Here is a 12,525-nt window from a genome sequence, read left to right as displayed (position 1 = left end):
CACACTGTGGTTAAAAAGAGTCTAGTTTCCATGAATCGCTGATAGCCGAGTGGGAAAAAGAAAAGTCCCAATACGAAAAAAGAACCCCCCTTTTCTCTTTGTGACTGCGATGACATCTTTTAGCCACTAATGAGTAATGACTTTAACATGCTGTGAGATTAAGTGTGGGGAGGAAGAGTACTTTGTTTTATGAACAGGACATGGGGGCTGAGTAATTTGGCAGTGGGGTAGGGAAGGGGAAGGATGCTGCTCATTATTGGATTCCTGTGCAAAATAGTGAATGGACAAAAAGAGTCAGAGAAGAGCCAAGAGGAAGTAAATATTCACACATTTTTATTGATGCAAAAAGAAACAAAGAATATTTGTTGTAAATTCAAATACAACTTTAATAGCTCTCTGAAACGTTTTACAATTAGAATTTCAACACAACCAACATAACTTATTTTTCACTTAGACCAAACACTAACCATGCAGGAAATAAAATTAGGCTTAGCGGCAACTTTTATAAAGGTACATAAAAACTTAAATAACTCCCTGAAACTTTTTACAGTAAATAGATAAAAAATTTAACACAAGTAACTTTTAATTTTTTAGTGAGTACGTTGGAGTATGAATGTATTATTCTCTGTACTACAAGTCCAATCGTGATTTACGGCATAGAATTATCCCTGGTGAGGGAAACTGCAGGTGTGCACTAATAATCACTAGTAAATTAATTAATTGTTTTACCCCACAATATATGTAGTTCCTACTTTGCAGAAATTTTCTTACTACAGGTTATGGAATATATTAACAGTAAAAATAGAGGGAATACTGGATAAATAATTTGGGCTCTTTATTGAGGATCTTAATATATTGTCAATGTTTTTAGACCATATCTACAGCCACAGAGTTGTATTCATTAGATTTATACATTTCTGATATTGTTGTCTGTGTCGAGAGTAGTAACCATCTTGTTTATTTAAGATATACAGAATTTTGAACAAAGTTACTCTTTGCTGCCATCTCCTGGCTTTAAGTCATGATTGCAGCCTCAGTTAACTCATTCATGATGCGTGCAAGTACGTCCATTTCTTTAAGACGCTCAAAGTTTTCTTTTTTGGGGAAGGTTTGGTTTGGCTTGGTGTTTTTACTGTATTTGAAACGGGCCTTATCTCACTTTTTGGTTTGGCATTGTGAACCTATACTTAAATGTTCTACTTCAAAGTTTTTGAGGACACCTCAAATGACGCAACCCTCCTTTTAAGTACATAAAAAAGAATAACATGCATGGTTTCTGATTGTTTACAGTGGGTCCAAATGACGATGAGGACCATCAAGAAAAGACCTTAGCCCAGGTGTATGATCAACTCCCTGAAAGTTATTCTCCTCTGGACATTCTGAAGAAGACAGCTGCACGAGAACAAGTTGGTAAGCACACAGTCATGGGAAACTAGAAATATAACTTGATTAACCATATTTAAATATTTGCGCTTGCTCAATTTTTTGGAGAGAGTCTCCATCTAATCTAGCTTGTTCAAAAGCACAAAGCGGGAATTTCAATTCGACATTTTCAGGGACACTCCCAAGTCCTTGCTTTTAAGCTAGTTTAGAATGCTTTCACAACCACCCCCAGAAATGTTGTTTAAGGGAAGGGTTCCTGTCTCTCTACAGGAAGAGCCCACATCCGCCGAGCCATCACGGGCCATGAGGAAGCACTGAGGATCTACAGCATGTGCCATCACCTCAACAAGCTGGGGGTGCTGCAGGACATCCTGAAGGCCAGCCACCAGCGCTCATTACACAAGGCCAGTGACCACCACAGAGACGAGGAGTTCCCGGACTACTTGGAGGCCCCCAATGTTATCTGTGAGTGCTGCCCATGCAAACCTGCCTTCTTTTTTTTTTTTACATAGACCAGGGATGTCAAACTCTGTTTGGCTCTGGGGCCGAATTTAGACGGGCCTAATCAGTAACAGAATGTCAACTCCAAAATGTATGGCTTTGTTTTTCAGTATTTTGCTTCATCATCCAGCCGACATCAGTAATCTACCCTACATATTATAATCACGGATGACAAGGTGTCTTTTCTAAATACAATACATGCATACCTGCCAACACTACTACTTTACACGCTTGACTATGCTTTTCTCTCCTAAAAAAAGCCTACAGCCTTCAAAAGGTTGGCTTGTATGCATTTATTCATAAATAATCCGACAAAAACATTTTTAGGTTTGGCATTGAATGTGTTAAGTGGTTTATTTTAACAGTTGACTGTATGCTGTTTTACACCTAAAGTAACTCAACACGCTATACAAACTCAAGACTGCCCTCTAGCGGCCAAAGAAATCATTTGGTGTGAGTTTATTTAAAAATTCATAACCTTTGATATAAATTATCTAGATACTCGCTAATTTTTTACTCAGAAATTAATGACGGGCTGGATTAAATCATCAGTTTAGGTGCGCGAGCCGGATGTTTGACATTCCTGCCACAGACGATGATCGCTCAAATCTCAGTGTTTTGTTGTAATGGCTTTTATTCATTCTTATCAATCCAGCCAAAACTGATCAGCTATCAGAGATGGAGGTTCCCGCCACCTTAAAGGTGAAAGTCAGCGACTTTTTCCAGAGGCTGGTATGTGGGTTACTAATCTACTCAACACTTTGGGGTGATTTAAAAGTGTGTGTTTGTATATTTGTGGGTATATCTACCGTTTTAAGACTAAATACTAACATTAATGGTGGCAAAGGGTGCTAAGGGCATATCATGGCTATTAAGTGGAGAAGGAAAAATACTTGTCAAAATGGGAGTATTTTCCTCTATTGGAGGCTGATTTTGCCACCATGACCTTCCCCTCTTGACCTTATTGCAATGGTGAAAGGTATTTTGGTGTTTTTTGTGTTGCCTTTCTATGCGAAAACTACACAAGCATTTTCTTCTGAACTTTTTGTGATTAAATGGTGCGTCTCAGGAGAATCTGTTGATCGATTAGCCCAACCAAGCACAACAACACATACAGATGGTGGTGCACCAATCACATTTCATCGGTTGATCACTGATCTTTTATAAAGTCATACCTGCTAATCTTGATTTTGATAATCCGGATGTATTTTCTTTTGAAATGCTTTATACTAAAACATTGAAATATAATAGGTAACCAAGCAGTTGTTGTAGTTCACTTAAGTAAAAAGGAAAATGTGTCATTTCTGCAAAACAACATAGTCTGACTTTCTTAAATTAATGGGATCAGTAGAAAAGATCAGTTTATTTTATAAGAGATCAACCGATCACTGATCTCCCAAAATCCAGGAAATATGGGTCGAGAAATCAGTGCGCCCTTACGTTTTTACCTCATTAATCCTTTCAGTTGTCTATTTTTTTTAAATGGGTTATTACATTGTATACATATTTTTGGAGTGGACTCATTTTATACTATTCATGTATTAAAAGGGAAAAATACATAACTAAAAGCCAAAGAATGCTCCAATGGAGTTTATGTACAGTATCTACACAATTTCCAAAGATAAAATAACATAATAGCAAAATACTGGGAGAGTGTACATTTTCTTTTTACTAATCTTATTTTAAATAACACTACAGAAGTTTGCAATCTAAGTTGGCTCCAATTAATTTTGCCAGAGTTGACCTTGAGTTATACCACGGGATTTAAAATTGCCTCTAAAATGTAGATTTTCTAATTTTGAGTGGACGATTCAAAGGGTTTTGGCAGTGTTTGAATTATTACTCCCTAACTGACCTAATTCTATCTAAAATAGAATGTACTATACTCACCGTATTGTATTGTTTATGTCCCATAAATAATAACATTTTTATGTAACTCACCATTAACGGAGATTTTGTTCCTAAAACTTTGTTTTTCCCCATTTAATCCAAGCGTGTCATCCCTTCTAATGCTGGCCTAATGTGATTTCGTGTAGGGAAGATTTTCCCAGCAGATATGTGTATGCAGAAGGAGGAGAAATACAGAATGCATGCAAATCTGATCCATTCGCAATGAAGGAGATTAACTATAGAGTTGCACTATTGTTAGGAAACACATGTCCTATGTACGTGTGTTTAGGGTCCTCTGTCAGTGTTTTCTGCCAAGCAGCGTTGGACAGCGCCCCGGAAAGTGCGTCTGCGCACAGAGGACAAAGACTTTGGCTTCACCCTCAAGGGGGATGCACCGGTCCAAGTTGTTTCGCTGGATCCTCTTTGTCATGCTGCTGTGAGTACAATCAGTAGTCTTTGGTTGGAACATTTTGAAAAGGACACTTTAAAATATCTAATACTAATGTTTATTATCAAATATCAAGATACAGTAGACACCCTGGAATATGACATTAATCTATTCTAAGTTGCGATTCGTGAGATGAAATTCTTGTTTGGTGGGGGATAGAAGCCTGTAATAGTTAGTTTATGCTTTCCAAACCCCCAGGTACCCTAAGAAAACAAAATATTATATAGTAATATGACTTATATGTAATACTGTATATCTGTATAAGATTAATCCATCTGAAATAATTTTTTGTTCGTATAATGGGGACAATATCGTAAAGAGGGGGTCGAAAAAAAACTTTGATTTCTCACCCTAAAGTAAAACATTTCGTAAGATTGGGTCGCCGTATTCAGGGATCGACTATAGTTGGATTTATAAATAAGAGTTGGCCGGATATTGATCATTACAGACTCAAATTAACAAAACACAGCAGAGAATATGTTTTGAATTGCCTCAGCAACACTTGAAATATCACTAACACAACAGAAAATGTTCAAACTTAAATTGAGCTCACAACAAATTCAAGATGATTTTGTTCCATCATTTTATCTACTGAAGCTATCCAAAACAGTTGTGACCTAGATGTTTCTCTAGTATTGGTTTACTGACTCAAGTTCTCAGCAGCACCACGTCTTGGTTCACTGAATTAAGTCAACAGAAGAGACTGACCGTGTGCATAAAGTTGAAAGCAGTATTAAGGTTCTAAAGAGGTTTATGACCTCGTTTGAGTGGCTTTATGTAACACCGCTAATCTCTTTCGCAGCTCTCGGAGCTTTTGATTAGGGACTATTAATGAGCCCCACTGACTCGTAATGAAATTAAAACCAGGAGATTTGTCCTGGTCTGTTTTTTTTTTTTAGAAAAAAAGTCCAAGTTGAGTGAAAAGTTATTTCATACTCTACGTATGTCAGAGGAGTTTGTGTCAAGCGCCTGGCTTTTGTTAACGTTTGACAGGAACAGCTTTAAAATAACACGTCTTAAATAAACCCAAATCATTCTTCAGGATTTTTTCTGGGATTTTTTTTCCCCCTCTGCAATCATTCAAAGCAAACCTGTGTTTGAGACTCAAAGAAGCTAAACATAATCATATGGTTGATTTAGTTCTTAACTCAATATAGCTTGGACTCTAGCTTAGACTGCAGACACCTGATAAATTACTCATAGAACAAAAATGTTTACAATTATAACAGCAACAAATTGCTCCACATTTAGGGAACTAATGAGTCTACAAGACCTCAATATAATTGATGAATGTGGAGTTGGTAGAGAATAGTCTTTATTGTCATTCATATCAACGTGGTGAAACATTGTATGCACGAGATTACTCATGGCAGTCCAGTAAACATGTAATAAAGACTTAAAAGAGAAAAATTAGATAAAAGGCTTTCAGAATAAATGGACAAAAAGATTTGCAACATAGTGTTTGGAGAATGACCCAAGGTATAATAATGGTGCAATGACCAAATAGTACATCATAACAATAGTGCTATGAAATGTAATGCAATAACATTAGAAGCAACAAAAACTCATAAATAAGTCAGTTTGTCCTTGTTTTAAGGGGCTTGTATGCCTACCAGAGGGCAACAGGTCAAATAGGCGATGGCCGGGGTGAGAAGAGTACCTTATAATGTTGACAGCTCTAGTGCTGCATCGCAAGCCTTAACTCAGGAAAATATTATTTCTCAGTCTATTGTTTATCTGGTAACCTGTTGTAATCACCCATTGTGTTTTTGAGAAGTTATGACACGTGTTTTGATTGATTACAAGTAGTGTTTGCTCATGAAAGTAGGTGAAGCGGACATAGTCTGTAAATATTGACTTGCAGAAGGTCACGAGTTGTGCCGCTCTTGTCCGTGGCAGGCCGAAGGACTGAAAGAAGGCGATTACATCGTCGCCGTGGGGGACGAGGAATGCAAATGCATGAGTGTGAGTGAAGTTATGAGGCTGATGAAGGACGTGGACGAGCAAGGCGTGGACATCACGGTGGTCAGCGTGCTGGATGGCAACCCAAGCATGGTAGGTGTTAATGTAACAATACACTGCTTTACTTAGTTGAGAAATATGAGAATAAGGGGGGGGTTTTAAGGGTTATTGATCTATCTCCGTTATTCATTATCCATTATCCGTTATCGGTCAGTTCATAATACGCTACAAAGCCTAGGAGTCGGGACACTTACTCTCAGCCAAAAGGCCAAGCTAAGGTCCTAGCCCTAAAGCCTTGCTGCGATCATTGCGAATGCACCGTTCCCGGAGGTACTGCAATACCGGGCCGATGCGTGGAGTGGACAGAGCAAGCTCATATTCCATCTCCGAAATGCAAAAATCAAAGATTGTAACTAAATAAATAGTAGACAATCTCTTTGCTACCACATAGATAGTACACAATTCTAGAACCATAGTTGGCATACTACACTTGATCTTAGCCAAAAGGCCGAGAAGCGAAATATGAGAATAAGGTCTTATTTTATTCTACTACAGCAGTAGTCAGAAACCACTGGGCTGTGGCCCGTTTAGTATTGATTTTATCTCATAATGACGCTTTTTTTTACTCACGGTCATGATTAAAATAATTTATTGACCGTGTTAACTACGAACACAATGGCAATGTAACATTTAAAATGTATTTGTTCAATGTCCCTCAAAGTCCAATTAATCATCATATAAATCGAATATTTTTTTTCCCTTGTTGTTGCCCTTTTGCGTTTATTTATGTCTTTCAGAACAACTTTCTGCTTTCTCAATTCTCTATTTTTAGAGTTGAACAATAGTATCTGGTACTGTAAGTAAAATAGTGTGATGATGAGATAATATCCAAAGCCGTCCCCTAGTGATCTGGTAATTACACATTGGATTTTGGCTTATTATTAACAATATTATCGTTGTTATAGTTATTATTATTGATTTTATTGTTAGGCTGGGTCGCTAGAATATTTTCAGACATTAAACCAGTCTGTGGTACAGAAATAAAGTCTGTTGTTGGAATCATTGAATTTAAAAAAGCTGTAGTTTTTCGAGTTGCAAAGAAACACAAATCATGATGAATATGTTCAATTCATTATAAAAGAAATAACCCTTAAGAGTGAAGAAATGAAATTAGATAAAAAAACCACAACAGATATTTCCTGAACCATTGAGCAATATTTCGGGCAGCCAAGAGTCAAGCTGATTGGCCATTCAATTTAGGAAAAAATAATTCAAAATAAACCCACAACAACTAATGTTTCTCACACTGAGGGCACCATAATGCGAAATCACTTTCGCTGTGTCTGCTTGCCGGCTGTAGGGAGGGGCAGGAGCAGCCAAGATTCACGCTGATCAGCCAGCACCCCTTGACTTGAGATTTCCAATGTCGATTAACCAATTAATATCAAAGCGTCTTTCATACTGTATTGTGATCGGTCATGTCAGGTCATGTTTATTTGTATAGCCCTTAATACCAAGAAGACTCGAAGGGTTGCACAGAAAAGACTATTACAGAATATTATTACACCATCCCCTGATCTAAGACCTACATGAGGGCGAGGAAAAACTCTAAAACCTCAACATGAGGAAAATGAAGAAACCTCGAAAATGGACCCAGCATGAAGTAATCTCCCTTCCAGGATGACCAGGCTGCAATGGATATTAACATCGGCAACATGAAATATAGCTCATTCATAAGCTATAGAACATAAGTGTGTTTTAAGCTTAGATTTAAACAGTTCGACTTAGGCTGCAGATCAAATCTCAGAGGGCAGAGCATTCCACAGCACCGGGGCCTAAATGTAGAATGGTGTCAAACCTGCGGATTTCTTCTTGGCTCTTGGGATCATTAGTAGACCAGCGTTTTCAGAGCGAAGGCCTTTCGAACTTTTAAAACCACGACCAGGCGGCAACTATTTAATTTGATAGGTTGTTATATTGAAAATGCTTTTAAAATTGATAGACCTTTGTGCAAATTGCTGACAAAAAAAGGAGCTCTCACTTTCAAAAACATAGGTGACCCTTGCTATAAAATAAAGCGCATACAAAATCTTTCATTTGTGTGTTTCCAGCCGGCCAAGAGTGCCACTTTCTGCGGCAATCTCCCAAAGACGTACTCCATGATCTGTTTGGCCTACGACGGCGACGACAAAAACAGCAAGTCGCGCAAGGTCACCAAAAAGTCCTCCTTCCTCAGTTGGGGCTTGAAGAACAAACTGAAAAGCACCAGTACCGTCAGCCTGCCCACTGCAGAGCAATCCTGGAACAAATCATATTCGACCTTTACAAGCTCCTACAAAGACGCCAGCCTCTACTGAGGACGCAGGTGCAGCCCACAATACTTCCAATGAATGTCTATTCTGTACATTATCAGGTATAATCCGCTGATTGAAGAAATTCAATGGTAAAATGAAAGGAATCATTTGTTCTAAGCTGCTAACCAGTTATGTTTGTGATACTATAAAAGGGATCTTTGTTTTTAAGTGCCTGAACCAGCTCACCAGTAGGTGACAAAGTGGTTATGTTGAGTTTGGTAAAAATCAGCAAATCTCGCTTTCCGATATGACAAAAAAAAAAAAAAAAAGAATAAATCAAAGCAAGTCATGACACCAGAATACATTTACACAATTGTAAAAAACTTTGATTGTTGATAAGAATTTTTTTAAATGATTCTAAGAAAATTAAATGTCATAAAAAGGGAATAACCTTAATGAAATCAAATATGCTCACCATACCAATCCTATTCGAATGAAATCGCACATTTTGTTAAATAAATCATGTCTTCATTAAAAAGAGTTACTTTTTTGGGCAAAAACGGTTGCATTTGTCTTAAAAAAAACACAAATAATAACACTAATTAATCTCTGTAAAAATTGTTAATATAATACATTTTTGAACATTTAAACAAAGGCTCATCATCTTAAAACAATTCTGTGAGTAAATAATATTTTCTTCCAAGAAAAAGTCACAATTTCATTGAGAATAAGGTCGCATTTTGTTATTTTTAGTCACAGAAAATTTGAGTAAAATGGTGGGTATATTTTGCTTTATTTTTTCCAATTAAACAAGGCTCATAATTATTGAATTGATTTTCGGGGAGGTGGACTACAACAAATTAATTAAGGTAAAAATGGTGAACAAAATTGATTTTTTTTTTCTCATTCAACAAAAGCTCTGATGCTTTCTCTAGTTTTTCCCCACATAAGTGCTATAACGTCACAATTACCTTGAAAGCTGTTGTTCTGGTATTTTTTTTGTGTGCAGTCTCGGCCACAATTTTACAACCCAACAAAATGTTAGTTAAAAGTTTAGTGACTCACAAAGCAATTAAAACATTTTTTAAAAATTCTCAAAAATATCCAGTCTAACCTGTTATGTTCCAAGAATCTATTTTTCCTCAAGCTTATGAGTACAAAACTCCGCCTGTCACCTTTTTAACAACTTTGTTATTTAAATACTTGTGCACCGAATACGAGAGACGAGTCTGCAACCTGTCAAAGATGTCCAGTTTTATCACAATATGACTTTTTTTTTTAATTTGAGTGCCAATGATTTTATGTAAATACACACTATTGATTTATTGTTTGCCTTAGAAATACCACAATGCCTCAAGTTTATGGGAGTACAGTACATTTGTGCCATCTGATTTTAATTTTTGAGTTTTAAACACTTTCCAACCACATAATTATATTTGTAACGATCTGTGTCAAAACAAATCAATAGTGGGAGAAAAAAATTACTTACCGTTTTAGCTATATATGCCTTTTTTTTTTTAATTAAATTGGGATTTTTAATTCCAATTCAAAATGTCATAGAATCCCTTCAATAGCATGTAATTATATCTCACCTTGTAATATGAATGTAGGAGCAGACTGATTAAATCACTCGGCCAATTTTTTTCTCTGACACTATTTTTGTGTCTGACTGATCTCTGTTGTCTACAAAGTAGATTCTTATACATGTTTGATAATCAAATTATTATTTATATCATACATTTATGTTCCTGTTGGATTTTGTGTGGTTTGTGAATGGAAATCATTTTTAGCCGTTTGAAGGAATGTATGCATTTTATTGCCTTTTTTTTTCATGTGTGTGCCGTTACAAGACATGTCACGAGAAAACCTTCCAACTGATACTTCGTGCCATGTCATCGTGAAACATGTTCAGTCTATTATCGAGAGTTACATTCATATACTGTACATCAATTTTATACATTGCAAACAAAAAAAAGACATTGCATTTCTAAATTCTATTCCGGGATTGGTGTAAAACTAACTTCAATTGTGGTGTGTATGACTTTTCTGGGAATGTTTTTGTCTTGTTTTGAATCCAATCTTAATAAAACAAAGGGGACCAAACAGTTATTGCTCTTTCTTTAACCTAATTGTGGATTCTAAGAAAATTAAATGTCATAAAAGGGAATAACCTTGATGATATAAAATATGCACATCCAATCTTATTAAAATGAATTCACACATTTTGCTTAAATTAATCATGTTTATCATGTTAGAAAATGACAACATCGACATAGATTTATATGGATGCCCAAGAGAGCCATAATTTAATTATTAAAACGACGAAGGTTGTATTTATTAATTGGATGTTCGTTTTATTTTGTCACTCTTGGGCTTCCATACACACACCTCTTTTCCTTTGCTCAAATGATGGATATTGCAGGATCTGCTACTCATGTCTGTTTCAAGGAATTAGCTAATTGAGTTGTTAGCCCTGCCCCCTGTAGTTTAAGTGACAGCCAGAGTGATCCTTTGACAAAATGACATTCTGAAATATAATGGGGCATTGTGTAAATGAAGGATTTGTAATAAAATTGACTTTTTCAAAAATAAGGATTTTTTTTTTTTAATAGTATCACGCAAATTAAATCAATTTACATTATTATGAAAAGTTTGCTGTTCTTAACCCATTCAATGCAGTAACGTATACATATGTTTTCAGAAGCTTTGTTGCGAAGTGTCAAAATGTAAAAATGTTTTTTATTTTTCATTTTGTTTTAAAAAACGGTATAAAGGGTAGCAACACTCTTGGAATGATTTCAGTGCGATAAATTACAATTAGATGGCTCTGAGCAGATCTTTGTCCATACATAGAGGAAGCCCCCACTCCAACAATTTGCAGTGTGTAGGCGGCCCGATGTGGTAAGTAAAGCAGCAAGGTGAGAGTAGCAAGAATATGGATAAATACAGAGAGTTTACACTTCAACAGCATTTCTCTTTCTCGAAGAGATGACAAGGGATGACGTTTTGTGCACACCCGCTGGAACGCAATCGCCACGGGGACCGAAATCGTGTGATCACGTCACCGAAAATATTGGTCTCTGAATCGCTCATGCATACGTTTAATGTTCCAACAATAAACTCTTATTTTGCAAATCAAGTGCCTGTGTGTTGTTTATGGAAAAGCGTGCTTTTCGCAGACATTTACTTAACAATAGTAAAAGCTAGAAACATCCATCCATTATTTGCACCGCTTATGCTCAGTAGGGTCGCGGGGGTGCTGGAGCCCATCCCGGCTATCTTCGGGTAGTGGGCAAGGGACACCCTGAACTGGTTGCCAGGCAGTGGCAGAGCACACAGTGACAGACAACTCACTTGCTCATTGACACCTAGGGACCATTCGGACCGGCCGATTAACCTGACATGCATGTTTTTGGAATGTGGGCGGAAACCCACGCATGCACGGGGAGAACTTGTAAACTCCACACAGGAAGGTTTGATCTCATGACCTCAGAACTGTGCCGCACATGCGCTTACCACTGCGCTGCCGTGCTGCCCGCTAGAAACATACTTTTTCCAATTAAATAAAATGAAATATGAGGGTTCAAGCATTCTTTTGATATGTTCCATACCAATATACAGTGCCATGTAAAAGTATTTGCCCCTTTCCTAATTTATGATTTTTTTTTTGTATATTTAGCACTCTCAAAGGTTTCAGATCATTAAACACATTTTAATAGGTTTTGATTTTTGTGTGTGTGCCTTAAATGAAATCAACATTTACAAACTGCAAACTGATATTAAAATTAGTTTGATCTGAAACCTGTGTGAGTGATAGATATGGAAAAAGCACAGAGATCAGGATGGGGCAAATACTTTTTCACTGGTGCTATATATGAACATTTCCTGTAGCCCTTCAAAAATGAGTCCAAAAAGCAAAACTTGGCTCTTCCCATGTGAGAGAAACGTCTCGCTTTGAATAAGAGTAAAATTAAAAACTGAAAAATTAAGTTATGATAAAATTTTAATTAAAATATTAGTTTCAGGAAATAATTGTTTTCAAAATGA

The 12,525-nt window shown here is 36.7% G+C and overlaps 1 protein-coding gene and 1 pseudogene across 2 annotated transcripts in view; one reads left to right on the top strand and one right to left on the bottom strand.

The window, feature by feature from the left end:
* rhpn2 (rhophilin, Rho GTPase binding protein 2) overlaps window positions 1–10,583 on the top strand; it is a 40,636-nt gene extending 30,053 nt beyond the window's left edge. Inside the window, exons 9-14 of one of the 2 annotated variants that reach the window (XM_088333883.1) lie at window positions 1,291–1,410; window positions 1,654–1,848; window positions 2,540–2,586; window positions 4,064–4,210; window positions 6,122–6,277; window positions 8,296–10,583. In XM_088333883.1, the coding sequence (XP_088190009.1) occupies window positions 1,291–1,410; window positions 1,654–1,848; window positions 2,540–2,586; window positions 4,064–4,210; window positions 6,122–6,277; window positions 8,296–8,541 (911 nt within the window). In that variant the 3' untranslated portion in view covers window positions 8,542–10,583. Of the gene's footprint in view, window positions 1–1,290; window positions 1,411–1,653; window positions 1,849–2,539; window positions 2,617–4,063; window positions 4,211–6,121; window positions 6,278–8,295 lie in introns of both variants that reach the window. The other variant, XM_088333882.1, reaches the window with a different exon arrangement.
* LOC148367082 (U2 spliceosomal RNA) lies at window positions 6,493–6,704 on the bottom strand (annotated as a pseudogene).
* Window positions 10,584–12,525: the final 1,942 nt, after the last annotated feature.

The sequence above is a fragment of the Urocampus carinirostris genome, chromosome 4, assembly GCF_059441175.1.
Source record: "Urocampus carinirostris isolate Australia breed hairy pipefish chromosome 4, RoL_Ucar_1.0, whole genome shotgun sequence".
Classification (NCBI taxonomy): Eukaryota; Metazoa; Chordata; class Actinopteri; order Syngnathiformes; family Syngnathidae; genus Urocampus; species Urocampus carinirostris.
Note: the sequence above shows the minus strand (reverse complement) of the source record. Positions and strands in the feature narration are given on the sequence as shown.